Source organism: Xiphophorus couchianus, chromosome 22 (assembly GCF_001444195.1).
Source record: "Xiphophorus couchianus chromosome 22, X_couchianus-1.0, whole genome shotgun sequence".
Classification (NCBI taxonomy): Eukaryota; Metazoa; Chordata; class Actinopteri; order Cyprinodontiformes; family Poeciliidae; genus Xiphophorus; species Xiphophorus couchianus.
This window is the reverse complement of record NC_040249.1, coordinates 11488969-11516902: the sequence shown is the minus strand read 5'-3', so window position 1 is coordinate 11516902 and position 27934 is coordinate 11488969. Positions and strand designations below refer to the sequence as shown.

At 37.4% G+C, this 27934-nt stretch overlaps 1 protein-coding gene across 2 annotated transcripts; it reads left to right on the top strand.

Annotated features, from left to right (window-relative positions):
- The first annotated feature begins 1737 nt into the window (after window positions 1–1737).
- Window positions 1738–27765, top strand: LOC114138236 (transmembrane protein 150A). Of its 2 annotated transcripts, none has more exons than XM_028007374.1 (8): window positions 1738–2008; window positions 2354–2549; window positions 9012–9059; window positions 9866–9952; window positions 10755–10822; window positions 17048–17175; window positions 24215–24392; window positions 24927–25183. In XM_028007374.1, the coding sequence occupies exons 2-8, from the start codon at window positions 2485–2487 to the stop codon at window positions 25181–25183; spliced, it is 831 nt and encodes a 276-aa protein (XP_027863175.1). In that variant the 5' UTR covers window positions 1738–2008; window positions 2354–2484. The 2 variants fall into 2 exon arrangements, with proteins under 2 accessions (XP_027863175.1, XP_027863174.1); XM_028007373.1 differs by having other exon boundaries at window positions 1739–2008; window positions 2309–2549; window positions 24927–27765.
- Window positions 27766–27934: the final 169 nt, after the last annotated feature.

Sequence of the window (27934 nt, the reverse complement as noted above, 5' to 3'; positions counted from 1 at the left end):
TAATTTCTTACTAATTTACTATATTGAAGTTTACATATAGTTCCTTATTATTAACGGAATTGCCTTTTCTACTGTATGGTCAGCAATCTGAATATCTTCTCACAAGGTTCCCAATTTTGGCCCTTTTGTCCTGAGAATTGAAGTGTCTGAATCAAGTTTGAAGAAATAATCATGCACATCTTTTCAATTGTGCTCATACATTTTCCAAAGGATGAAGCTTAAGATTTTGTGATGACTGCTTCAAAACATTAACTTTGTTGTTCTCAAAACCTCAAAAGAAACAGAACAAATTAGGCTGTATGGTTGAAGTAATTTTCTATTTGGATGACCCATTTGTTTTTACCTTCTGACTGGTGTTTTCAATTGTTGCTTCAATATTTATACTCAATATTCATCCTCCTCACAAAATGTATCACTGTGAGTTTGCAAAGCAACCTTAATAAATTGAATACATTCTGGAAATAACTGAGATGCAGTCTAAATATCTATTTGAAATGTACCTTTTTAAGTCCCGTTAAGCTTCATTTGGAGAAAGAAATTTTTCACAGAGCCAATAATAGTACACCATTAATGCAGTCTGGTATGTGATAAAGTCTGAGGCTTGTTTAGACCCGGTGTTAACCTGTGTTGAACGTTGACGCCCTGTCCAAAAATCCACCCTGAGGGATTATATCTTGGCTACTTGCTTTGCATGCAAACCCCCCCCCCCCCCCCCCCCCACCCCCAAAAGAAACACAGCCACATCCCTCAGTGGATTGTTACATTTCGAGCTGATATTGCATCCAATAATTCAGACATCTCTGAGTTATTGCTGGATTGAAAATTCATCTAAATAGATGCCACAAAATTGTTTCCTACACACAGTTCAAAATGTATGGTAGGCATTTTGAAATCCAGTCAAATAAAGCAACACAATTCTGAACACTAAATAATAAACAATTTGATGGATAGCATTTAAGAATTCTTCATATCAGTGATCTCATTTTGCTAAAAGGACGATTAAAAAACACCCAAAATAAGAACAACAGATAATGGAACATCCATGTTGACCTAACATGGATGTTCATGGAGTATCAGAGTAAAGGAGGTGAACACAAATAATCGCTACCAGTTTTCATTTGCAAAAAACAAACAAAAGAACACCATTACCATCCACCATGTGACACTGATCACAAAAATTCTTTCAGAAAACCTTACAGGTTGTGATTTTTAGAATATCACTGAGTCGAAACTTTTTCTTTTATATCGGTGATGACTCACTCAATCAAAAGAACTTGATTGACTGCATTTAACTTCCAGGCTCCGTCTTGAATCTTGTTGAAGTTACAAAATAATACTTTTTATTCCTCAGAGACTTTCCATGTGCGTGTCCTTATGTACAGCAGGGGGCAGTATTACCTCTATGTTCAACAAAATGGCTTCGAAAATTACATTTCCAAACGTTTCACCGCTTTCTTTCGCTAATAAAAGAGGAAACTTTACCTGAGCATGAATTTTCATATTTACAATTGCTCTTGTTTGATCAATCTGAGACTTTCGCGTATGCACATTTGAAGACGTGTTTGGCGAGTAAGATTTTTTTTTGCCTCACTGCAGATTTATTTGCATTTTATTGTATTCAGTAAGGAAAATGATTGGTAGAGTAGTCTTTGGTCTTTGTTATGGTGGAATGAAGAAGTCTTTAACCCATCAACGCCTCGGGACACGCCAACTCCAACGTAACTTTAGGTGGGCGGAGTCAAACAGCTGGGTCTTCTGGGATGTCTCCGGGAATAGTGGCAGCATTTCTGTGAGCGCGAAGCTGTACGCCACGCACGTCAAAGCGAAACGCTCAACCTCTGCTCCGGAGAAATACACGAAGCAAAGAGATTTTTTAAAGTGACGCGGCATCTTGTCGCACTTTGTTTTTTTGTTTTTTTTTTGTGAAGAGGGCAAGGTGGACACGTCGACGGTCTCAAAAGTTTCCACAAAACCTCCTGCAAAACCCGCTGGTCCTCGGAGGCTGAAGGTGAGTAATCAGCCACATAGTTTGCTGTGATAGATTAAAGAAGAAAAAAAAATGCACATAGGCTACCTAATATTTATTACTTTGTTGCGCTCCGCAAAAAAAAAGTGAAAAAAAAAAAAATCGGATAAAGAAGGTAACATCATAGTTTTACAAACTGAACGATTTTTACGCTTGATTGAATCACATTTCACACAACAAAGAAGATTAGTTTAATTTGTATTGCTGATTAGTGCGCGATAAGTAACTAAATAATCCTGACCTAACTCACTGCCTGCCCCCTTTCTCTGTCTCATTCGCCAGCTAAAAAAGGACACATCTGTCCCATCTGCCTCCCTCCATCTTTAGGAAAATGAATCAGTCTGAGATCATGCAGAGCCCAGTCACCTGGAGGTAAATGTTTGTCTGCTACCTGAGAGGATATTCCTGGGCTGGTCGAAAAGGACGGAGAGGAAAGGGATTTTTCAAGGTGGTCCAAAATGTCTCTGTGGATGATACTGCCTGTCAGTCTCCCAGTACTGAGCATCACTGGGATATGGGTTGTGTAAGTTTTAATTTTCTTTTATATTGTACTACAGGCTTTGTATGGGTTTGTTATTGGAAGGGTAGCCAAAATACCAACAACAATGTATGTCTCTTTTCTAGCATTATCATAGCAAACTTCAGTAAGAGACCTAACAAGGTGCTTTAAGTAGCCCTCTGAACTTTAAATCTCAACAAAACATTTTATCTGATGTTCTCTGCTTGTATCTTTTTTTTTTTTTTAGAATTAAGAATTGATTTTTTTTGAGTTAGGGAACAGTTTGAGAAATGAAATAAATCAAGTTTCAAGTTTGCCAAACTATTACATGTCAGTTGTGTTTGACACAATTTGCAAAGTTGTGTGAGCTGATAAATTTCTCTACATAAAAAGACCAAATAGCATTTCAAAACAGAAATGCTATTTGGTCTTTTTATGTAGAGAAATTATGTCAAAATCATGTTTGGAATTTTACAGTAAAAAATGTGATCTATTATTTTATATATATCATAATGACTCCACTCTACCCCCTTTCTCAAAGCCGTTTTTGCCATTGACTCAGCTACAGCGACAAACAAAAAAAATTAAATAAAATGTTATAAATTTCTTTTTTAGTAAAATTTCTTAGATGAAAGAGCCATAATTTTGTTTGTTTTGAAAGTTTTAAAATAAAACATAAAACTTTAGCAAAATGGATAACAAAAAACCTGTGCTGAATTTAGTTTTTTTTTATATATATAAAATTTTTCTTTACATTTTGAAAAGGTTTCTTAGTTCTTTATAGAAGCAGACTCCTGTCCTAACCCTTAAAAATGTAGGGTTAAGGGCAGAGCAACGAGCAAGGGATGAAATGGCTTTCAGCCTAAGTAGTAGATTTCAAGTGCTTTATGTGTAAAATAAGATATGTTTTATCATTTTATAAATGGAGTAATATTTGTGTAAAAAGCTGATAAGAGATGGTTAATTTGCCAGGCTATCTACTATGGCCAACTGTAGTTTTAAAACGGGTAGGGAAAGCTATGCTATCCCTCTTTCAGCCAGCTTACTGCCAGTGTGCAGCAACATATGGATAGAGGTGTTACTTATCTGCTCTAGTCACAGAGCAGATCAGGAGAAGAAATCTTCGGGCATTTTGATGCTTTCCTTGTCCTTGCTTTAAAATGACCTTATGTTTCGTGGGAACATAACAGGACAATTTTTGAAGGTTTGAAACCGGAATGTTTTACAATCTTGGGATATCTAAATACCATGAACACGCCCGTATTAATCCAAAATGCATAAAAACGAAACAAAAGATAAATGTGTTGTAAATGCCGAACAAAGACATGTTTCTACCTTAGTTTCTTTAAGCAGAGCCACTCTGCATATTTACCCTGAATTCCTCGCCGCCATGGCAATTGGCACGTGGATTAAGTCTCTCCACGAAGATTCTGGAATTTTCACCTCTCTTATAAAGTCCAACATGAAGCTTTGCCGCACAGCTTATTAATCTTCAGTACAGTGTTTGAGCAGAAGTGCAACCCAAAAAGCATAAAGAATGAGCATGCCTCCTGATTATACTCCGGCTGGCATCTCTTCTCTTGGGCTTGTCATTTGATTGTGAGGAGGAATGTAAACCTCCAAGGAGAGAAGGAGACAGATGGTGCAACTCTGGGTTTTTGCTGTCCTGTAGCCAAGCTCTGTGTTGCATCAGTGATGAGGAGCCTGATTGCAGCCCAAAGCTGAAACTATGCACGGTTGTTTACGTTTGTGAACGCAGCTGTTTGTCCAATCAGGAGTGCGCATCTGAAAAAATATTGTTGCCTAAAGAGAACTTTAAAAGGATACAGGTAATAATCAGCAGCTTTGACTTTTGTTTTTCAGGCAGAAAACTGACTCGTAGTAAACTTCAATGCCAACCCTGTCATGGATTGTTTGTTCAAACTTTTCCATGAACTCAACAAGTGTCCCTTGTTTCTAAGAGAAGTCTCCAGGCTTTTTCCAGAGTAGTGGAATGTTGAAAGATGTAAAATGTTGCATAACTCCCTGATTCTTTGTACAAGTGAGGTAAATTCTAGAAAATAGTTTTAATAGAGCCTGGGCAGAGTTTTCTCAGCATCTGGTCACCATGCAGAGAGTATAAAACGTCTGTGTCTGCTTTTGCCCACCAGAAACAATTGACTAAGCTTCCTCTGTTGACGTTTTATGGGTTAGTTTAAAATGGCAGCATGACTTCATTGTACCCAAAGGCATTTTTTTTACAATTGTTTATGAGGACATAGTTTGCTTTAATTTTAAAAAGAGTCTCATTACATCTAGCTTGGCTTTACTGAAGCCCCACTGTAAGTACACTCGTTGTATATTCCTCACACCCTTTTCCTGGGGTTATTTTTGCACTGCTATTGGGAATTTTCACTGTACAACCCAGATTTTCCACAGAAGTTTTGCTCATGTTCCTAGTTTAGTCCTGACTTAGGAAAAAAAAGCAACTTTTTTTATGTTGCTCACAGGCATGCAATTACAGCATACAGCTGTGCTGTGCTTTGATAGAGGGCTAATTATATAAACAAACCTACTATTACTTAGCCTCCTCCAAACACATAATGCTCTGGTTTTTTTCAAACACTTAAAACAGACTCTATTTAGACTTATTCTAGAGCTGCAGAGATGCTATTTTTGCCTTCAAAGATGAGTAATATTCTCTTTCTAAAGAAAACAAAAACATTCAATGACTTTTGGCTTCTAGAGCTATGTGATTCTGTATATTTGTAAGACATTGCATTTTTATTTACGGAGGAAATAATTGTTTCTGACATCAACATCCTACTACAAATTTGTAGTGAAGTGCAAAAGTATTAACACACATTTTGTTGTGTTACAACTACAAACTTGTTGAATGGAGATGGAAAGAGTAGATTGGTCTGTGAATGACGTAATGTAGTGTGAAGCGCTTTGGGGTCCTCTGGACTTGATAAATGGCCATTTATCACTTATGTCACAACTGCAAGCAAAATTATATGTCGCAACATATAGTTGTCCACATAAGCTGAAAGATTGGGCAGTGAAAACATAAATTAGAGAAGTAGCCAATAGGCCAAATCTATTGACAGGACAACATGTAGTCATGCAGTGTAAAAATCCTCCTGGAAGTTTAAGAAGAAGCTTTTCTTTAGCAGCGACATGGAAGCTGGTCAGAGTGAATGGGAAGAAGGATGATGTTAAACACGACTACACTACTACTTTTGTGTTGGTTTATTTCATAATATCTGGGTAAAGTGTCATAATGTGTGCTAATTCACATAGTTTATTTTCAGCTGGCTAACTTGCATTCAGTCAGTTCCAGTTGTGTCTTTTCCATATCACATCTACTGTCCCTTCATATTTGTGAATGTAAGCCAGGTAAACAACAATGGGAAATCTCTTACACCAGCTTGTTCAGTTCAGTTTATTGTTAGAAATGGGATAAAAATGCTGCTGATGAATTACACATAAATATGAGATTATAGCTTTGGGGGAATTTCCCCCATATGGCTAGTCTCTCTAGTTTCATAGGCAGGTTGGTGCTAAAAGACACACAAACAAGAAAAAGATTAAGCAAATACAATACTACTAAGTTGAGGGTGTAAAAGACAAAACCTTAATAATACATGTTTAAATATAGTCCTGTTGACATTTTTCCAGGAAGCAGTTTTTAAGATGTTTTCGGAGAGAAGTGTGGGAGTTCCTGTTTCATATTATTCAGAACTGCATTCCAAGCATGAAATGGACGATAAGAGAAAGTAGCGTGACCATCAGAGGGTTTCCTGAATGGTAGACGGTCATCCCAGAGTTCACCCTCGTTCCTTTTACTAGGATTCTATTGAAAAAGTTGTCGAAGTGGCACTTATCCACAAAATAAACAAAGACAGAGTCATATTTTACAATGTTTTCCCAACTTAATTGTTAATGTTTTTAGTGTATTTGACAGTAATGGTGTAGTTTAAGCTTTTAGTCACTTTTGATGCCTGTTTCTAAACTGTTTCAATTGGTTTTAAAGTGTTTTATTTTTTATTTTAATTTTTTACCAGCTTCTTATACAGTATGTCATATTGGGTGTAATCATGGCATTAAGTAACTTGGCCATCTCTGATGCTAAAGATTTGTGCATCTAAAATAGTACAATATTTGAATTCTTGTACTATTTCTCCTTTTTTTGTCTTGAATAAAAGTACTACAATCACTGTCAGTATTTGCCTTTTTTGAGAAGTGCGTACATGCAGTTTTGGATATAAGTTATAGAACTTATATCCAAAACCATTTACTGGCTGTAAATGTTCTTTATTTCAGTAAACTAGGTTGAGGCTGATGATGGTAACAAACTCAAATTTAAACTGTGATTTTTAGGTTGCAGAATTATTTTAACCCAGGAATGTATTTCACATGGCCATTTCGGTCTATATTGAGTGCATGTTTGCGACACACTGTCTCTGTCCTTTTTAAAAACGGTTTCATGAACATGATACTATCAGCCGCTGAAAACATTCCTAATTGGTGCTTAAACTCTTGCTGAACTACATCTGAGTTCACAAATCAGGACAGATGTTCACCATCTCAGAATAACCCACCATTTTTAACCCTGCATGTCGATGTGCTTGAATGAGAAGTGTGTAATATGACAAACTGACAGTTGCATTTCCTTCCCATTTGTCTGTTTTTCCCCTCCTGGGAGGCCTGCTGTAGAAAAAGGACTAACTGATCGAAAATAGATGGATATGGTTGTTCTAGCTGTAGTTGAGTCACGTGGTTTAAGGGAACGTAATCATCTCAGGATTCATACTTTCCCACCGCAGAAAAAGTATGAATTACTACTTGATATGAAGTAATTCCCCTTATTATCTGTTATGCAGACATGTGTAGATCTTTCCTCATTTGCTGTTTCATAAGGATTGAACATGCACAGACAGAACAGCTGTGTGTGTGTTTGTGCTGGCAAAATATTTTATGGTCTGACATGAAACCTCAGAGAAAACTTTATCACAAGGTGCCGTTAACTTCTGTCTTGAACATGATCTGGATCGTTGCATTCATAGGTGCTCAGTAAGCATTATCAGATATAGTAAAAAAAAGTGTTATTGATTTTATTTGAAGTAAAAACAAATTGTTGATAATGATATGAGTAAGCTTGACATTTACACTCCAATGGCCACTTTATTAGGCAAATCTTGCTGTTTGTTTGTCCTATTTGTGTTCAGAGCTGCTTTAGCACCTAGCTGGATGGATTTGACATAATAAGATTTTGGTCAAAAGTTGCTGCAGATTTGTTGACTGCATATCTGGTTGTGAATCATGAATGCCTTTCTATATCATCAAACTGGCCTTTGGTTATTTTCTTTTTCTCTGACTGTTCTGTGTAAATCTGAATCACTTCCTTTTCCAAAGTCACTTATGTTTCACTTTCTACCTCATTCTGATTCTGGTACTGAACTTCTGCAAGTCATCTTTACCCTGTTTAGATGCCTCACTGAATTGGATTCCTGAAATTAGATTATCTTGATTTACTATTTGCTTAAGCAAGCAGTTGAGCGGGTGTACCTCATAAACGGCCGGTGAATGTATGTTCATTGTTTTAATGCCAGAGTCCAAATTGTTTTGCTGTATGATAAACATGCTATAAACTTACTTTAAATCAGCAATCAATGACCACTGCAGAATGCACTTGATTCATTTTTGTGTAAAGCCTTGTAAACTAATTTTAGAAAGTTAAACTTTTTTTTAGTGGTCGCACTAGAGGCAACATAGGTTTTGACTTGGTCACTGTAATCATCGTGATTTAGCTTAAAATGTAGCTACTAGTTTTTGAACCTGTGGTCATTGAACCCTCAGTGGATGAAGCTGGTCAGTGACCTGTCAAAAACAAACAACAGAACTGATAATCAATCCGGTTTTCCTGAAACTAACCAGTATTTTCACTCCTTGAACTTTTTAATTCCAGATAACGATAAGAGATTATTGAACGTTGGGTCGCCTGGTCTCACAGGCTGACCCGATGAAAGTCAATGTAAGGTCAGAATGGCAGAACTTTATTCTAATTTGTGTGTCTTTTTAGGCACTGATGTATAAAAAACCATCAGCATTAGGGAAAAAGCAACTAATTTAAATGCAAATATCAGAAATTAAAAGGCTTAAGCTTAGTTTTAGAAATGGCCAATAAAATGTTTATAATGTTGTTTTCTGGCCCCCAGAAGGTTAAAGTGTATTTTTTTGGTCATGCTTTTATGTTCTTTAGCTGATGATATGTCTACACACTACCTAGTTTGTCCATTTCATGTCACTTTCTTCAGGATCAATGCTAAATACATCAGTAGATGCTTTTGTCATTTGTGTTGGTACTTGTTTCAGTTTCTGTGTCTTTTCATCATTTCATTTACTCAATCCCTTAGAAATGAACATTTTTGGATGGCAGTGCAACGGACCACATTATGAATTATCTTCCTCCCATTCTGGTTAATCACGCTGTGTCTGTTTCAGATATGCCATGGCCCTTTACAACCAGCACGTCTGTCCTGTCGATAACTGGTATGCTGCTTCTTCTGTCCTGTGTTTTGCTTCATCATAATTCTGTTGATCCCTACATACCCACTGCTTACCAGTGGGTACGTGGTTACTAAGAACAACATAGACTATTTATAAGAACAAATAGTCCTCATGGACTGTTCTTACAAAATGACCTCTGTACCAAGCCATTTTTTGGAAGTATTGTGAGGTTAATATTGATTAAAAAAAAGTTATCTTTTTCTTTAGGATAGGATTTTCATTGTAAGATAACCTTGAGGAACAACACTTTTTTTGGAGAAATTTTAAACAAATGTATATATTTTTTATCTATTTGCTTTTATTTAAATAAAAAAGGCAATTATTTCTGCTGCTGAAATTTGACTGATTCACTCATCTCAGCCATTATTTACATTTGATGGCCTCAGGAATTGAAAATGGACTGAAAATTTGACCCCATATAGAATTATCCATGGGTTAAAGGATCTAGTTGCTTGTATAAGTTTGATGCTGAACGACAAAAGTTAAGAAGTGTGACCCATGTGAGCCCGAGATGTTTTAAGAAATTTGATCCAGTTGTCTTTCTACCCTCTGGGGAACCTGCTTACGGTGCCCCACATGGTTTTACCATGACTTCAATGTAGTCAACACAGGCGGACCTCATTATTATGAACCCAGGCCCACTTGGTGCCCATTGAGTCTGAGCTGAATCTATTTGGGACCCACATGCACATGAAATAAATCGCTTAATTCATCATTGTTCCATTCTTGACACGACCGATATCCAAAGAGCATTGTTTTTAATGAATGTTGAATGATTTCTGTTGCAGGTTGTACAACCAGTCCTGTGAAGAGGACCTGCATTTGCAGAGCGGTCCGTCGTTTTGCTGCACGTTAGATAATGTACCTCTCATCAGGTGAGTGAGACTCCCGCCATTTGCGGCGGGACCCCTGCGGCTCCCATGTCTCTTTTGGTTCTGCTGATTAAAAACAGGAACACGGTCCCATTGTCTCGCTCGGCTCCTGTCTGCACACTGTTTATAAAAAAAGAAAAACGATTGAGAGACCGTTGTCCTGTGTGCGTTCTGAAAATAACTCACGGCTGAAATTTCCTGCCTGCCACCGTGGCACTTCAGAGGAACACTTAAGCTATGTAAACAGGCATGCATGCAAAACCTGCTTTTTTGGGGAGGAAATCAAGTCACTCCTGTTCCTGTTTAACTGCTAGACTCTGGAGATTTAACTACAACAGTCAGGTAAACAATCTTTCTTTAAAATGTAATGCCTCAAAGTAGGCAGTACGAACTCACCAAACTACTTTTTATGTAAAAAATCAAACTAGTGCTGAAGGATTAGGAAGGGGACTTTTTGCTCCGTAATCATATTAAATTGTACGTTCCAGAAGAACATGTGAGTGGCTTAATGCAGCAGGAACGTCTACAGAAACAGACAGGAGCCGTAGTGTCTCCTAGCTTCCCAATCGCTCAGACATTTCCCATTCCTAGAAAAGAGTCGAGGTATGCAGTCGGTGAGAAGCCAAACACTTCACTATGGGATGTGAGGGATCAAGCTTCAGTCTGACTGTCAACAAGCACGAATGCAGCTCAGCAGCATATTTGATTTCACAGAATGGTGTAAATGGTGACGCTGTTGCTGAAGAGTGTGGATATACTGATTCAAAGTAATTCTCTGAATTATTTTATGCACTTTTTCTTGCAGTAAATGTGGGACTCTTCCACCAGAGAGCTGCTTTTTCAGCTTAATCTGCAGCACCGGATCCTTCATGGGTAAGGAATATGAGCTCTAACAACACACATCTCCATCCTCCTTATTGTACAACATGAACCACCAAACCAACAGTGCTTTGCTAAGGACTGAAACTTTTACACTTTTACACATTTTGTCATGGTACAATCACAAAATAAATGTATTTTATTTAGATTTTATGTGACAAACAACAACCGCAAACAAGTATTTTGTGTTTGGGAATTGAAAGGAAAACCATACATGGCTTTCAATTTTTCCTATGTGAAAATATATCAGTACAGTAAGCGTTTTGGCCTCTCTTCTTTGCAAAATAGCTGAAACTCAGTCAGGTTGGAAGAATTGTGTCTGTTACCATCCATTTACAAGTTTTGACAAGTCTGCACTTTGACTGGGCCGGTCCCATATGCTTTGATCTGACTAGCATGATTCTTCCACTACCTTGTTTTACCATATTGATGTTTTTAGTGTGAAATGCTGTTGTTGTTTACCTCCACTGATGTTTTCTATGAGAACCAAACAGACCAATTGTCCTCTCATCAGACCAAAACTTCTACAAAACCTTCTCAACATCTTGCTGTGTTCCTTGCATAACTTGTAGTTAACTCAACCACAAACAGCAAACTGGTGGGGTGAATAAATAATGGGTTCCACCAAGTAAGTTATTTTTCCCAGGCTGTAGGTTTAGGTGGAAGATAATGTCTTGGGAGGTTTTGTTGCAAAAATATGCTTTGGCATGTTTACATAATGCTTATAGCTCAGCATATTGATTTATAGCCTGGCCCAGCTTTAAAGTTCTTCTCCACTTTTTTCCAAATCTGTCTGCTACGTTTCTTGGTCTTCATGATGACATTATTATGGAGACTTGCATAAAATTACATTGTCAGCACGTCTATCTAGAATATGAGGAGAAACACAGCTAGCGACCGTTCTGAATCTGAACAAAGCAGAAATGAAATCATGTTTTAGTTTCAGAGTATTTGTAATGGAGAAATATACACTTGTCCACATCCAGAAGGGACAGTGTGTATTCCAGGAGGCACAAGGAAAACAGACGTGATATAACAGAAGAGACAGAGCTCCCATGTGCTGCTCTGCATGTCTTCTGTTAGTCTACACGTGCTGTTGCCCGGTGTTCACTGGTGGTTCTGACTCCCCTGATCTAGTTAATGTTTCCCAGCTGTGGACTGACTGTGTGTGAGTGTGTGTTCGCACACACATTGGTATAAAAAGCTTGGTATAAAGAGCTTTTTTTTCTGTACCCATGCCTCTGGCATCGTTCATTTCTGACTGGTTGCCTCTGGACTGTAGTAAAACTGTTTACTCCTTTCTTGTTTAGATGCAGATTGTAGTTATAGGCTTCTTTGTCTGTTTAGACAGAGACTGTGTAAAATGTGCACTTTGCCAGACAGAAGGGACCAGACTGTGCATGTTAGTGTGAAGTCTGCACAGGCAGCAGAGAAAGACCAACATGCTTGTTCAGTTTATTGGGTCAGTGCTCATCACTGCATAATATAGAGATCTTGAATGAGTGCTAGCTAATTGTACTTTGGTCAATAATAACAGAAAGATGTTGACTCATTATTCAGGGTAACATGAGAAAAATATGAGCTTCACATTCGGTGTTTCTCAACTCTGACAGTTGCCATCTTGCTTAACTCAAGATTGCCAACTATGACAATTACTTCTTACACATTGCATCTGCAAAAAACAGTGAGGTCAGGTTCAATGTTCCACCTTCTACTAGTTCCCTAAGCTTCCACCTTTAGGTGATGGTAAACTGTTGATAACTTCATCAGTTCCTTTTATAATTTCCCTTTTTTGAAAAAGGACCACATTTAAAAGTTTCACATGAACTGTATATACTCTAAAAGCAGTTTAGAAATGTTGTGCTTTTTGTCAGTATCTAAGCTCAGTAACTGTAAAAAAAAAAAACCAAATCATGCTCTCTGTGTGAATACATATCCTTGTTATTATTTGCTTTATCTCACTTTAATAAAAGAAAGGTTTTGGCAGTTTGTATAGATAAAAACAAGAATTAGAAACAGTTTTATGGTGTAATTCCTCATTTCTTAATATTATCTTGAATAAGTAAGTACATTTTTCTGACATTAATAAAAATTATTTTGTTACATGCTGAATTCAAGATGTCTTCTCAGGTAGCTAGCCTGCACTCTGCTCCTTAACAGACGTCCGGGTCAGAGCTGAACAGCTGCAGCTCGAAAACTGCTTGGAGTCTGGAAATATTTCCAATCAGCTGAATTTGCTTTTTTTGTTTTAGCCTTCTATCACTGAGTATTCTGCAGTAGCAGGTGGGGGAGGGGTAGAGCTATTTTACTGTGCTCTAAACTGTTGGTACTATCAGCTGATGGAAAAATAGATGACATTAAGGACAACTTGAAGGTGATTTAAAAAAAAAAAAACCTTTGGAATACCTTTCCAGCCAATATCTACAGCCCAATACTTTTCTATAAAACTTGTGGGGTCCGTATTTACTGGCATGTAATTAAAGTTTACATGTCAGTTATATGAATCATTATAATGATATAAAACAAGGTTATGAGGAAATTATCTCTGAATATCCTCTCTTTTAAGCATCATTCTAGTTATGTTCAGTGAAGCTCTTTAGTAAATATCAGACAATGAAGAAGCAGTTTCATTGATAATGCATTTATTTGTCTAATCAACATCCATCCATTCATTCCTTTGCACTAGTCCATTGCTTCAGGATATTCTGTGTTTTTCACATCTATGTCTGCAAAATGAAATTAGTTGAAATTGAAATCTGGTTATTTACTTACTTGTACCACAAAACCAATAAAGATGATTAATATATACATTTGTCACATTAAAACCTTTGACTACTTTGGCCCAACGTGAGGTTAAAAAATACAACTTTAGCTTTTTATTTATTTATTTTTTTGCATGTCTGTAAACGTGATGGCAAAAACAAAACAAACACCGACCATATAAGGGTGGTGATGTCACAGGAAGAAGCCAATACTTTCCTAGCTGGTGATTTTATATTATTGTAAATATGAGAAGGAAACCAAATCGATTTTAAGCATTCTTCTAATTTGTTATTGACCACAAAAAAGAAAAAAAACAACTTGTATTTAACTTAAAGAATATATATATATATATATATATATATTAAAGCATCCTTTCAAGTTTCTTAATGCTTGAGCTTCGTTGATTTGTTTGAAGATTCTTTTTGTTTTTGCTCTTTTCTGGCAAACTCTTAACAGATGCTTGGTTTCAAAACAAACAGTGTGAATATTTTTGTCTTAATGAGAAAAATAATAGAAGCTTTTATATAGATTGTTTCAAACCAGTGAAACATTTTAGTGTGGTAGAGCGCAACATGTGCAAATGTTATAAGTTTCTAGCATATTTAAACTTCTTTGCATGCAAAATGCGACCTGCAACCTTATCAAAATACTGGACTCCCACACTAAAAATTACACGGTAATGAATTGTTACTCCAGTTACCTACCTACTACTGTAGTACCTGTTTCTGGATTAGATGCCTCCACCTCCAGATTATGTTGGTTACATAAACTACTGGCTTAATCTGTACATAGACTTCTGTTAATACAAGTTGTAAAGTGACTCATTATGTCTGTGTAGAAATAGGCTAAGTTAGTGAGGTATGCAGCTCCACAGCAGCCTATTGTAAATAATCGGTGCTTAACTTGTTAGCCTATTGATTTATGTACTTACTTGGACGACTCTGCCAGCTGCGATTGGCTCAGGGTCAGGATCACACGGACTCTGTGAACCGTATATCGCCTCAGAACTATTCTTCTCCTTTTCTTTCCAGGTTTTACCTTTCTGCCAATGTACACACATGATTTTTTTTAAAATACAATGCGTGCTTTATTTCTCTGCCATACCTCCTGTGGTAGAAATGCAACCGAGGTCTTGAGCTGAAATATCATCCCTATATGGGGAGCTTGTTTGACTGCAATTTTTGCTGAAACATACACTTAAGTGTGCATAGGTTCTGCAGACTTTTCTTACCGCTGTGGGGTTGTATACATTATTTTACTCCCACATGTTGCAACAGGACTTTACATAGACGGGTAAGTTTGGTGTGTAAACGGTGTTTTCAACAGCAGTGTTCTTCCTTCCTGAGTTTCCTGACTTCAGAGAACAGAGTGAGAATTGAAAAGGTGCTGTGAGGTTGCACTGTGTTAGAGGTTGTAGGATGTCATGTTTATTTGAAATTATTCTCATTGTTGAGCTGTCAGGAAGAAGCTGTTCTGACCCTCTGAGGCAAGGGGAAGGTCAACTACTCTGCTTGCTCATCAAAACCCTATTTTTGACAAACTAACTAAACCTCTGCTTCTGCCTTACTTTTAAAGAAAGACAACAGTAAATATCTTATGCAATCTAAAAGATAAGTAAGGAAGACCGATACATTTGGTTATAGGAGGTAATTTCTTAATTCGTTCTGTTCTTAACCGCCAGGCCAAGCTTTTATGGTCCCCATGTTTGAACACAATCATCTCTTGTTCATCTCTTATATATTTATAAAATGCAGGCGGCCTTGTGCATGGGGATGGATGAAATAAGCTGCAGCTCACTAAGATGACTTTTCAGTATGTTCTCCATTTTGAAAGAAACTGAAAAAGAATAACGACATGATTATTTCAAGCCTGCTATTTGTTTTTCCATGATTTGACCTGAAATCACTTCACATTTGTGATTTTGTATGTATTTTGGGATGAAGAATAAAATGAATGCTGATGCTGCATGGGGACTTCTTTTTTTTCTTTTCCCATATTCATCAATAATCTGACTATTGTGGACCTAAAGTTTAATATTCTACACACAGTCAGGGTGCTCCCTCTCAGCTGCTTTAAACATTTCAGCATGCCAATGTAAATGAATCTTCATCAGTGCAGACAGAGACTCTGCAATGGATTTTTAAAAGTTATGATGGAGGCATTGCTGCAACATTAGCTTAGCATTTATGTAAGCTTGGTAGCAGTGACCATATGTTCCAAAAATGTGGTAAGTTTTGTGCAACAGTATCAGATTTTTACTGTAGAAATACAAGAGCATTTTTTTATGTGAAGCCATATATTTTTGTAGGCCATTGAAAGGCAAGGCAGATGAGCTGTAGTATTACAAATGTGCAGCAAAATGAAGTTTGTAAATGTATTTGCAAAGTTTGTGGATTTCTGCACACGTCTTGACCTAAAAAGCACATTCTGCAGGCATGTTTTATAAAGAGAAGCACAAGATTTTTATTTGCCATTTTATTTTCTCAAATGGCACCACCTGGTTTCTGTAGACTATTATATTTCTGGTTAAGCTCTATTTGCATCACTGAAGTCATATCAAATGTCTTTTAGTTGCAACAATTTATCATGAAGAAATGACAAACTATTTAGACTCTATTTTAAATAACTATCAACATTTACGTAGATTTGCTCTAATGGGTAAAAATTATCATAAAATAATTATGTGAATATATTACTGATGAAGCTGGTCTACAAATTTTTAAATATATCCAGTCATTGAGATGCTTACTCACAGCCACCAAAGCTGCAACAAAACCAAACAATGACGAAGCTTTTTACTTTATTGTGCTTTCCTTTTACACTCTTGTGAATTTGCACAGAGACGGTGGCAGAGTTACCACAGCAGTTTAGTCTGGAACAGTTGTATAAGATTAATGTCAAGACATGAGGACCTCCTTGTCTCTTTCTGTTCCTTCAGCTTCATTCTGTCCACTCATCTCCAATGTCCCGCTTTTACCGTGAGCAGTCAGCTTTCATCAAGCACCAGCAGTGAAGACTGAATAAAGATGAATCAGGCAGGGGTCAGAACAACAGTGAGCGCAGTTAGAACCCATTAGCACATCGTCTCTCAAATGTCCCAAGTACTTTATTTTTTTTTTTCTTTGTTTCACTTCCCCTATAATCCACAGAGGGACTTGCGTTCACCCCCACCAGTGTGTCTTGCACATTTTCCCACTATTTCCTATTCCAGATTCTTTTTTGCTTTTTTCGGAGTGGCCTCTATGGGCAAATAAATGGCTTTCCAAGAACTTGATGTGTTTTTTGGCTGAGAAATGTGTGAGTCCATGTTTCCATTAAATTACATCCAATCACTGTATGTTGTACTCTGCCAAAATAAACAAAAACAATACCATTTTTACTTATGAAGCCTTCAACCTTACTTGGCACAATGACTGCAACCTATTGATCTGGGTTTATTTGTCTTTCTTTTCTTAGTGGTGGTGATTGTACTGCTTCGCTATGCCCATGTTATTGAGAAGCATCAAAACTGTGTTCTCAACACGGCGAGTCTGTCCACAGGCTGGATCTGTGCCGCTGGACTCATGATGGTGGGAAATTTCCAGGTAGGAAACAAAAACTTTATAAGAGACACATTAACATGACGAGCTTTCTTTGTGACTGTAAAAAAGAAAGAAAAAATAAACCCTTCCAGTTCAGAACACTAACAACTGCTGTCCGAAGAAATCATACACTCTTATTTTTGGCATGAATGTAATTTTAATTTTAAGCTTTTAATGAATTATGTTTGTTGCAAAAGATGATAATATTTATTAGCACTGCAGAAGTTTCTACATCTTTTACACGGCATAGCAATATTTTCAGTAACCATAGAAACAATGAAGTTTACATTCTGACAGACAAGACACCAAAAAAAAGTGATGATCCTTGAGTTGACATCTTCTTTACCTGATTCAAATGTTCAAAAATAAGACCATTTAAGTTTTTTTAAGGGTTTTGATTGCTTTTAATTGTTTGAAGCTTGACCTGGATTTTTTTTTATAAGGAACAGGAACTCTGAAACAAAATTTGTGGTCTGGTAAACTTATGTCTTGACTTGTCATCAAACTGGCGTTCTGTCATCTCTGTGACTGAACTTTGCCTCACACCCCTGTCTTCTGGCATAATTGTGGATATTTGACCACAATTCTTGGCCAAATCAATTTATATTGATTGTGTTTCTGAAACAGACCAAGCGTTTGAGCAAAGTCCACATATTTCTGCTATAGTTGAAGTTGGGCCTTTTGGAAGTCCATTGTGTTCATGTTTTGACATGCGTTTCTGATCATTGTCCTATCAGAGCACCCACATTTGTCCAACTTTTTTACTGTCCAGTGTTTGATTTGAGGTATAGTTAAATAAAATGGAGGCAACGCTTTGTCATTGGTCTATCCACCTTCTGCAATATGCCAGTATTAGCAAAAAAACACCAGAGCATGATGCAGCCGCTGTGTCTTACAGGGACTCGGTCCTTGAGATTTTCAAATACGTCATTATTGTGGACAGGCAGCGTAATCGCTGTCTGATCTGACCAGGCAACATTTCTCATAAGCATTTTACTTTAAATTTTTATTTCTCAGGTATCAGTTTTGAAGCAGGTGCTTTTTTCTTGGTCAGTATCCTCTAATTTTGTGGTAATATAAAACTCACTGTGGACACTAACTGGGCTTGTTAGGTCACATTCATAATGTTTTATCTGAGGGTTACAGTTTGAACCTTCTCTCAGACCTTATTAAAGTTCAACCAAGTCAGAATGGAGTATATTTACCTTCAAGTGTTTGAATTGTCTATGTTATAATCTGCTGCTCCACTAGATTTTACCAACTTCTAAAAATCTACAGTTGTCCTTAGATCTTCACTGAGTTTCTTTTAATTTTAGATTCTGATTGTGCTGCAGAGACAAACATATCATGATCTCTCACTCATTATGCTAAGAGGACCTTTGACCTTCAACACCACTTGGTGAAATGTTTAGGTCACTGTATTTATATTTTAGCCTTTATATGTAATTTCCACATAGAATGTATTGGATAAATTCCAGTTTAATTGAAACACGTGAAGCTACTGCTTTTTCAAAGTCACTGAATTTGTGTTCAACAATTTCAACACAACTTGACAAGAATGGTTTAAAGACGTCATTTAAAGCTTGAGATGAAAGTCCTTCATGGCAGTGAAGAGTGCATAAAAGCCTGAGCTCATCTGTTGCAAATATAACACATCATTCTAACTAAATGTTAAAAGCTGCGTGGACCACTTAGTTGGCCTTGGTCAAAGTTACAAGGAAAGGAAGCAAACCTGATTTCCTTCTATGTAGATATCTTCTCTCTGGGAAAGAATTTCTTGATGTTTAAATATTTGGAGTCCTGGCTGGAAGCCTAGACTCTGTGTGTTTGCAGACTTGTATTGGTCACATTGTGGGGACATAAAATGTGTTCACACACATAGTTCGGTAGGCTGACTCCATTTCTGGGGACGTTCAGTTCACATTAATGCAAATTATCAAATCATCACAAAGTGATGACTTGATTTAGATTAAAGGGTGAGAATTGTGTAACTAGCCGTTTGGCTGAGAGTAATTTTCCAGAAGGTCTGGTTTACCTTATGCTTTGGTGGTGGTGTTTTTCTTCCTGAGAAAGGAAAGAAAATAGCCTTGCTGGCGGGAAAGACTTACAGTAACCATTAATGATGCATTCTTAGTGTTTTGTAAAAGAGAGATGTTTGAGATTAAAGCATTTGGTCTCCTATTTTGTGCTTTGTTTGGCTGCCATATTGGTGTTGTCCTCCGGCTTCACAAAGATTGTGCAATATCTGACTGTTCCTGTGAATAAGTTAAAGAAGGGAGAAGTGACTCATGTGATGAGAAAAAGTCTCTAGTTTGTAAAACTGGTGCAAAAACAAAACGTGTCGGTAACATTTTCTGTTTTGAATATTTTAAACAGGCTTGGTGAAGACTATTCAAACCCAGTTGCTTTTATGGTGCTTTGAAAAAGTATTTATACGCCATGACCTTTTTTACATTTGTTTAATTTTATTGGTTTTTATGTGATGGACCAAAATGAAGCAATGCATACTTTTGAAGTGAAAACAATACAAACCTGAAAAGTGAAGTGTACATTCAGCCCCCTTTACTCAGATGCCCCTAGCTATAATCCAGTGCAACCAGTTGCATTAAATTGATTAGTGGTAAATAATGGGATTGTATAATTCAATCTCAGTACACATTCAGCTGTTCTCGAAGGTCTTTAGTTTCATTAAAGAACATTAATGACCAAACAGCATCATAAAGACCAAGGGTCACAGCGGACGGGTCTGGGAGAAAGGTCACACAAGTGTAAATCAAGGTTAAGTTAGAAAACAACATCTGACAGTGTTACTCAACTCATCATCTAAATACAGAGGAAGTGCTAATCCAGTGACATGCTCCTCGCATACCATCCCCACTTAGAATCATGGCAGTGATGGCAGCACAATGCTGTGGGGATCATTTTTTGGTAACAGACACAGAAGTTGGAGCTATTTACTGGACAAAGGCTGAGGGTTCATCTTCCAGCAGTACATCAACCTGAAACAAACAGCTAATATTTTAATGGAATTGTTTAATGTTAGAGATGCACACAACATCAAATCACAGCAGTATCACGTGTGTGCAATATTGCGATCTCTTAAAACCGCTGACATCTATTATTATCTTAAATATTGTATTTCTGGTGCTATTTTTGCAAATTCTGAATGTCAATAATACTTTAGTTTGATACACTTTCACAAGACACACTTGATGTACAATTTTAGTGTTCAAGATTCTAGAGTTCGCCAAGAGTGGTTTGGACTTTGTAATGAAGGAAAAGAAAGAGAAGCTTCAGGAAATTTTGGGTTAATTGCTGTCACAGGATTCAGCAATAGTAATTCAATTAAATGTTTTCTTAAAATTGTGCAGCTCTAGTTTAGATCAATGAATGGACCTTCCTTAAAATGGTTCAGACCTAAATCAAATTAGAAATCTGACTTCAAACTTTTAGCTCAAACATTCTCCAGTTTGGACATTATCCCAAAGGAAAGTGAGTTAATATTTCAGTGTGGAGGTACTCAAATCTGGGAGATGCTCACATGGATCTGGAATAACACTGAAAGACGTGTCTCCAAGATATTATTAACTCTGAATATACATTTGTATTACATTTTTTAAAATTGAAAACCATGTATTTTTTCTTCCTACGGGTCAATGATCCACTACTTGTGTGCCAGTCTATCACAAAAACAATATATACAGTGAACCCTCGCTATAACGCGGTTCACCTTTCACGGCCTCGCTGCTTCGCGGATTTTTTTGTGCAGTTTTATTTTTCACAGTGCATTGTGTTCTGCGTCCTGATTGGCTAAACAGTCTCCGTGCTTCTTCTCTATATACCGTAACGTGCCAATAACGTTACAATCTTTAAATATACGTAATGCGGCTTAGCAAATTTTGCCAAATATTTTTGTCCAGAAGAAAAAAAAGCAACCACTGCTACCGATAACTGTTCTTTTCTCGAAAAAATACACCTGCACCACAATCTTCAGAAGAAAAAGACACTACAGAGCGGAGTCAGGCCGCAGCATCACAGTCAGAGGCACAGTGAAATACGCGAGTCACAATTTGTCCTAGTGTACTTCGTATTGATGATTAAAATGATTATTTTACTGTAGTTATTTGTAAGAAAGTGTTTTATTTGTAAAAAAAAAAAAAAAAGCTTGATCCTGAAAACAGGTTTTGTTCTTTGGTTTCAATGTAGAGTATTTAATTATGCTGTATAATAGTTGTAAAAAATAAAGGTAACTACTTCACGGATTTCGCCTATCACGGGTTCTTTTTGGGAACGCAACTCCCGCGACAAAAGAGGGTTCATTGTATATACAGTACAGACCAAAAGTTTGGACACACCTTTTAATTCAATGAGTTTCCTTTATTTTCATGACTATTGACATTGTAGATTCACACTGAAGGCATCAAAACTATGAATAACACATGTGGAAATATGCACTAAACAAAAAAGTGTAAAACAACTGAAAATACCCCTTATATTCTAGTTTCTTCAAAGTAGCAACCTTTTGCTGTGATTACTGCTTTGCACACACTCTGCATTTTCTTGATGAGCTTCAAGAGGTAGTCACCTGAAATGGTTTTCACTTCATAGGTGTGCCCTGTCAGGTTAATAAGTGGGATTTCTTGCCTTATAAATAGTCATGAAAATAAAGAAAACCCATTGAATTAGAAGGTGTGTCCAAACTTTTGGTCTGTACTATATATATATATATTTCAATTTGAGCTTCCAATGTGACAAAATCTGAAAATTGTAAGTGGTGTGAAAATAAATACTTTTGCAAATCACTGTTATATTCGAAATATAATGCAAAATCCCACAGTCTATGATTGGAGGACTCTAATTCTGTTTGTATGAAGTCATAGAAACAAGAAATAAGTTTGGACAAGTCTATGACAGAGCAGTGATTGTTTTGTATCAGTGCAACAGATCTGCAGATGTGGCAAATTGTGTGCACTGAAAAAAAAAAAGAAAAAAAAGCTTGCCCTCGCCCTTTTCCCGCTTTGCCTGCAAACTCTCGGTGCTGCAGAAATGGGAGGAATTTACGGGAAGAGCCAGGGGGAAATGAATCATCAAGCAGGGCCAGATGCAGAGTAGTTGGGCAGAGAGGGCGTGGGGAGCAGATGCTCTTCTGTACCCAATCGCAGCCATGACGCTTTTTGCATTTTCTTTTATTTAAACCAATCATAGCTCTGAATATGATTAATTAGCGCCTTAAATGGGGGTTCTGTTGCAACATATACCCAAACCTAAAATATATTGACGGACTCAGGATCATTCAGGTGAAAACAGACGAGTTGGAATAACGGGAGGAGTCAAAGCAAAGTGAAAAGTATCAGAGACGAAGCACGTGCAAGTGTATGCTGCTTTGGTTGATGCACGTTTGTTACATAAGATGCTGGCAGCACATCTGTGACGTGGTCACAGGGGCTTTTCCTGTTCGGCGCTCTAATTGTTCAGGAAAAGAAACATAACTTTTTAGATGACGAAGAAACACTTTGGCTTTAGGAAAGTTGTAAGATAAGAAACTAGACTACTGGGAGGCACCTCCTGATTACTGTTTCTCCAGGAATATTCAGTTTTTTGGAATAGAGAAGAAATAATACTCCTATAATATATATATATATATATATATTTTTTTTTTTAATAAAATTTTTCTCTGAAAGTGTGGTTTAAAAAGTCTAATGATCTTATAACTTTGATTCTAGATTATTGGCAGGCGTTCAAGACATCAGGTGTGTCGTTAATTTGAATGTCTGAGTTTCACTTCTTTTCATCTATCTTTGTTTCCACAAAGGGAATCCAAAGCTCACAAATGCTGATATGTTGGGCTTATTCCCACATGTTTACCTCCAGACGCCCCATTGCTGCTTCACAAAATGCAGTCAGTCAGACTCGCATTGCCGGTCGGTCTGTGTCAGCCTGCAGGAACGTATTTGTCAAACTGATCTTATTTAGTCATTGAGTCATACTTTATGTGAAGGCAAATCACCCCACAGGAGGTTTAACCAGCTGCTAAAGAAATATGTCCAGTTTCTTTGAAAAATACATATTGGTGTAAACCTTTTAGCTCAGAAAATGAAGGCAGGTACAGTGAAAGTTGTTTCTCATCTGTTTTACAGCACTGATAGTCTATGAACATTTGAAACTATGCATTGTTCTCTACAGTCCTTAACACCTCTGGTAAAACTGTATAAAAAGCTTTAATGAATTTGTCTTTACTGCTTAACAAGGCTTGATTAGCACAGCTTTTACATAATATCTACTTGCATAATTAAGTAAAGACAGCAGTCATATAAAGCATAGGGCTGTTTTGTTTGGATATCTGTGAAATTTTATTTTGAAAGAATATGTAGCCCAACAGATCTTTAGCTTATAGTGCCTGACTGTACATGGAGTATATAGATGCAGTTCTATTAAAGAAAATATAGATTTTCAATTAGTGAATTCTTTAGCAAGCCCTCTGATTAAACTCCCTAACCTGATTGTCTAATTAGCTCTTTTTAGGCAAATATGTGAAAGAATGTGTATCTCAGATTTATATTTGATGTGGATTAATCTGAAAACTTAACTTTGTGACTTTGCAGATTTGTAGTTTTTCCACAGGAATGTTCAGTATGCACCAGACAGGTCAATGGCTTTGAAACAACAAGTGCATTACTTCTAGGCTATTGCTCTAATGAACCACTGGAATTACTGGATCTCCAGATCTGCTTTAATCTCTGAGCATGGACCAGGAAAAGCAACTCTTCTTAATCCGTCTGAATTAGCGGTTTTTATAATTTCAATAAGGCTTCATTGACTCTGCCCTGATCAGAATATCTATGATTTATGTTGTACCCATCGGTGGGAGACGTGGTCACATGCTCCTTTTGTGTATTGTGCACTATGACTCTTGTGACCAGCTCAACGTTGGCGTCTCCTGCATGTTTTATTCCTCTCTCCCACTTTATTCCATGAGCTGCTTATCTTCATACTACGACTTCTTTAATAAAGCCTTTCTTTCTTCTCTATCCTCTCTCATCAGGTGGATAATGCCAAAGTTCTCCACTATGTCGGAGCAGGCATCGCCTTCCCTACCAGCATGCTGTTCGTGTGTCTGCAGTCGGCGCTGACCTACCGACTGGCCAAGACCCAGGGGGAGTACTACGTGGCCCACCTGCGTCTCTTTATGACCCTGCTGGCCTTCGTGGGCTTGGTGCTCAGTATCTTTTTAAGCCGTGACTCGATGGCGCCCCACAAGTTCTTCAGAGTAGTGATATGTGAACATGGTGGTGGCAGCATCATACTATGGACGTGTTTTTCTGGTCAGAATTGATAAGATGATGGATGGTGGTAAATCCAGGGTTGTCCTGGATGAAAATCTGTTCATGACAGCAAAAGAATTGAAATCGGAGGACAACAGTCCTCATCATAGAGTCAGGGTAATGGAGTGGTTTAGATTAAAGTGTATTCATGTATTAGACTGGCCTAATCAAAGTCCAGACCTAAATTCAGTTGATAATTTTTGACAAGATTGGAAGATTGCTTTTCACACCAGTTTCCATCCATCCTGCCTGAACAGTAGCTACTGTATGTACAATGGATCTAAATGTGCAAAACTTGTAGAGAGTGACTCTTAAAATGACATTAGTGACACCTAAAGGTGGATTTATTCCATTTTGACTGAAGTTGGTTGATGGATAGCTTCAAGCTTTTTGTTCTGTAGATCTTGATTTTTCCTTAACCACATTGTTCAGGCGGCGTGTTTTTCTGCCAGGAGAGTTTCGTCCTGCAGCACGCCTCAGCCATCTTTGAGTGGGTGTTCTGCGTCATCATTATGCTGTTTTACGGGACGTTCGCCTTTGAGTTCGCCGGCATGTCGGGAGACACCATGGCGGTGCTGGCGCGGGGAGGGTCCTTGGGACCTGCTGGGAGAGAACTTAAGCTGGAAACGCTGGTCGGAATGGGAGGACAGTCTCATCCTCACCAGCCTGAAACCATGTCCATACTCTAGCCACTTCCTGAAGCTTTGCTGTCACTTCTTTTTTTTTTCTTGTTTTTTTCTCTTTTTTTTTTGTTCCTGTCAAACTCCGACGATCAGATTAGTTGAGTTCTGCATCTTGGGACACATTCATTTCACACTTTAGAAGAAAAGGCCAGTGCAGCTGCTGTGACACGGCAGAGCGGGTAAATACCTGCTCCTTACTTTCTACTCTGTCTGCATCAGGATTTGTGTCTCCAATGAACTTATTTGCATTTTGCACATTGATCAGGTGTGACAGCCAGCTTTCCTCTCACTCAGACCGGTTGTTATCGACCAGAAGAAGCAGAGTTATTTGTCAATCAGATAGGGAGAACGTACTGGTCAAGCCCAGCTGTAAACTGTTTCACTTTCATTTTTTACCATTTTATCCCCACCCGTGATGCTTTCATTGGATGCAGAGAAGGAGAGGCTGCTGGACAGCCCAGCTGACAGTATTACAGTATTACAGTGGTGAGACTGAGAGACAATATGTGGATGTTACCGATAAAGAACAGAAGTGTTTCACTCAACCCTGGAGAAAGAACAAACCAGCACTCTTGGTATCCTTTATCATGGTATTCTACAAGGATTTTACCTTATTTAACCAATATTTCTTCTCCATACCCAAATGCCTTTTTGTATTCAAGCCAAAGATAAGTGGATTTCAAAGCTTAAAAACCCGGAACATATTTTCTTTCTGAGGTTTCAACCAAGTTTCAATAGACTTTGAATATTTTCTGTTTGGGATGCCATGTTGGTGCTCCAACCTCTTATGCAGCTGCTCGTCTGTGTTACTAAAACTATTTTTTTTAAATCTACTTGGTACTCATGGCCAGAATACATTTACTTCTGTATAGAAAGCATACATCTAGTGCCTTACATTGTTACATTCAAGAACCGATTTTAAATCAATCTATTTTTTAAAAAAAACTTTTTTAAAAAAGAAAATAAAACATGTACTCTAAATTGATATACAACCCAAAATAATTCAGTTTTTTTGCTGGTTACTGAAGAATAGGAAAAAGAGCATTTAGTGACCAGATGCATACAACCTAATTCAAGCCAGAGCGTTTGGTTTATTGGGTTTAGTGATGAGATGCAACACATGTTTTCAGGTTCTAACAAAGGGCTGCATCTTATTATTTCCCGTTAAGGACGAGAAGAATGTGTTTTTTAGTTTACCTGCTGGTTTTGTCTTTGTAGCTCAGAACATTACAACCAATTCGGCTCATCTTTCTGGGATTGCTGAGCCGAAGAGAAAAAGGGTAAAAAAATTTTTTAGTCTAAAATGATATTTTTACAAAAAAAAAGTGTGTGTAATTGGTGCTGCAACTCAAAAGGGGTTTTCCTACACTTCTGCCTTCTGCTTGGCTGTAATATCCAATCTGCGTAGGCAATAAGACTGAAGATCACTCATTGACAGAGAGAGGGTTCATGTGAGTGCCATGAAATAACTACAGCAAAATGCAGTTAGATAACCGAAGACAGCAAAGTTACTGTTTGTTTTTAAGGTATTGGTGTGAAAATCGGAGAAAGCAGAGGCCTCACTACTTTAATACTTTCATTAGTAGGCTCTCATCAACACTGCCTTAAAATACAAGTGGCCTCATGTTGCCTTAGTGCCAGTAATTTAGAAACAAATCTGTCAAACAGTAATTAACTTTCAGGCTGAATGTAAACTTTCAAAAGGCTAGACCTGGAGAAGCCCCCGCAGCTGCAACATATCAATGAGCATGGGTCGCCTGCTGCTCTCTGCTGGTCAAGCACGGTATAGCATCATTTCATGTTGCAGTCTTGTTTCATGTCACATACATAAGTCAAAGAATGGCAAACGACTGATTTTGTTTTTTAAATAACCACAAGCTCTCCTACCTGAATGTGTTCTATCTGAATTTAGTTCGTCAAATCCTCCAAGTATTTTCTCCTTTTAGCATAAGAATATTGCTAATAGAATGCAAACAAAAAACAAATGGTTGAAAATACTTATTTGTCGTTTTGTGCATCTCAGAACACTAGTAGTAAATCACTTCCCTGTGACAACCCATCCTCATGTCACTATATGTACTCTGTTGTCTTGTTTATAGATCATTTGGATCTTTGCACTCAGGAAACTCTTCAGACACCAGCTACAATGTTCAACTCGAAGCAGAATGAAACCTGCTTGCTTCTACCTTCTGTTTTATGTCATGACGTGTAGTATAGGTGCTGATTTTTCAGTTGACATTAGCTATGATATCATAGATTTCTTTTGTAAATCGAGACTCTGTCATGTAAAAAATATGTAGCTTTAATTGTAGCTTTTGTAACTGCGCAAGATGCTCAAGAAAGTGTGGTGAATATCGCAATCAGTAGGTCACTGGTGACAGCATCTTGACAAGCTAATCGGCTTCTGTAAGCCACATTAGAATCAAGTAGTCGGTACCCCATTTGCTTAAAGGCAAAAAAGTGCATCATGTGCCTTATGTCTCATATCAGTAACCAAAGAGTTGTAGGTTGCAAATTCTATTGTTGATGCAAAGTGAGAAGATTGTATGTATATTGTAATGCTTAATAAATAAAAACTTTAAAAAGTCCAAAGTGTGAATATGTGGGTTAAGATCAATCTTTAACTGCAAGGCTGCAAAACAGGGTGGACAAATATTTTGATCAGTGAAGTTAAATGCATTTTTTTATTTCTATGTATATATTTGTTGAAACAACCAAAGCCCTTAGATCATGAACATCTCCAATTAAATTACAATA

Coding starts and splice junctions, on each gene's coding strand:
- LOC114138236 (XM_028007373.1), top strand. CDS start 2,485: ATGTCTCTGTGGATGATACTGCCTGTCAGTCTCCCAGTACTGAGCATC. Junction 2,550..9,011: donor ATCACTGGGATATGGGTTGT/GTAAGTTTTAAT, acceptor TGTCTGTTTCAG/ATATGCCATGGCCCTTTACA. Junction 24,393..24,926: donor CTTCGTGGGCTTGGTGCTCA/GTATCTTTTTAA, acceptor CACATTGTTCAG/GCGGCGTGTTTTTCTGCCAG.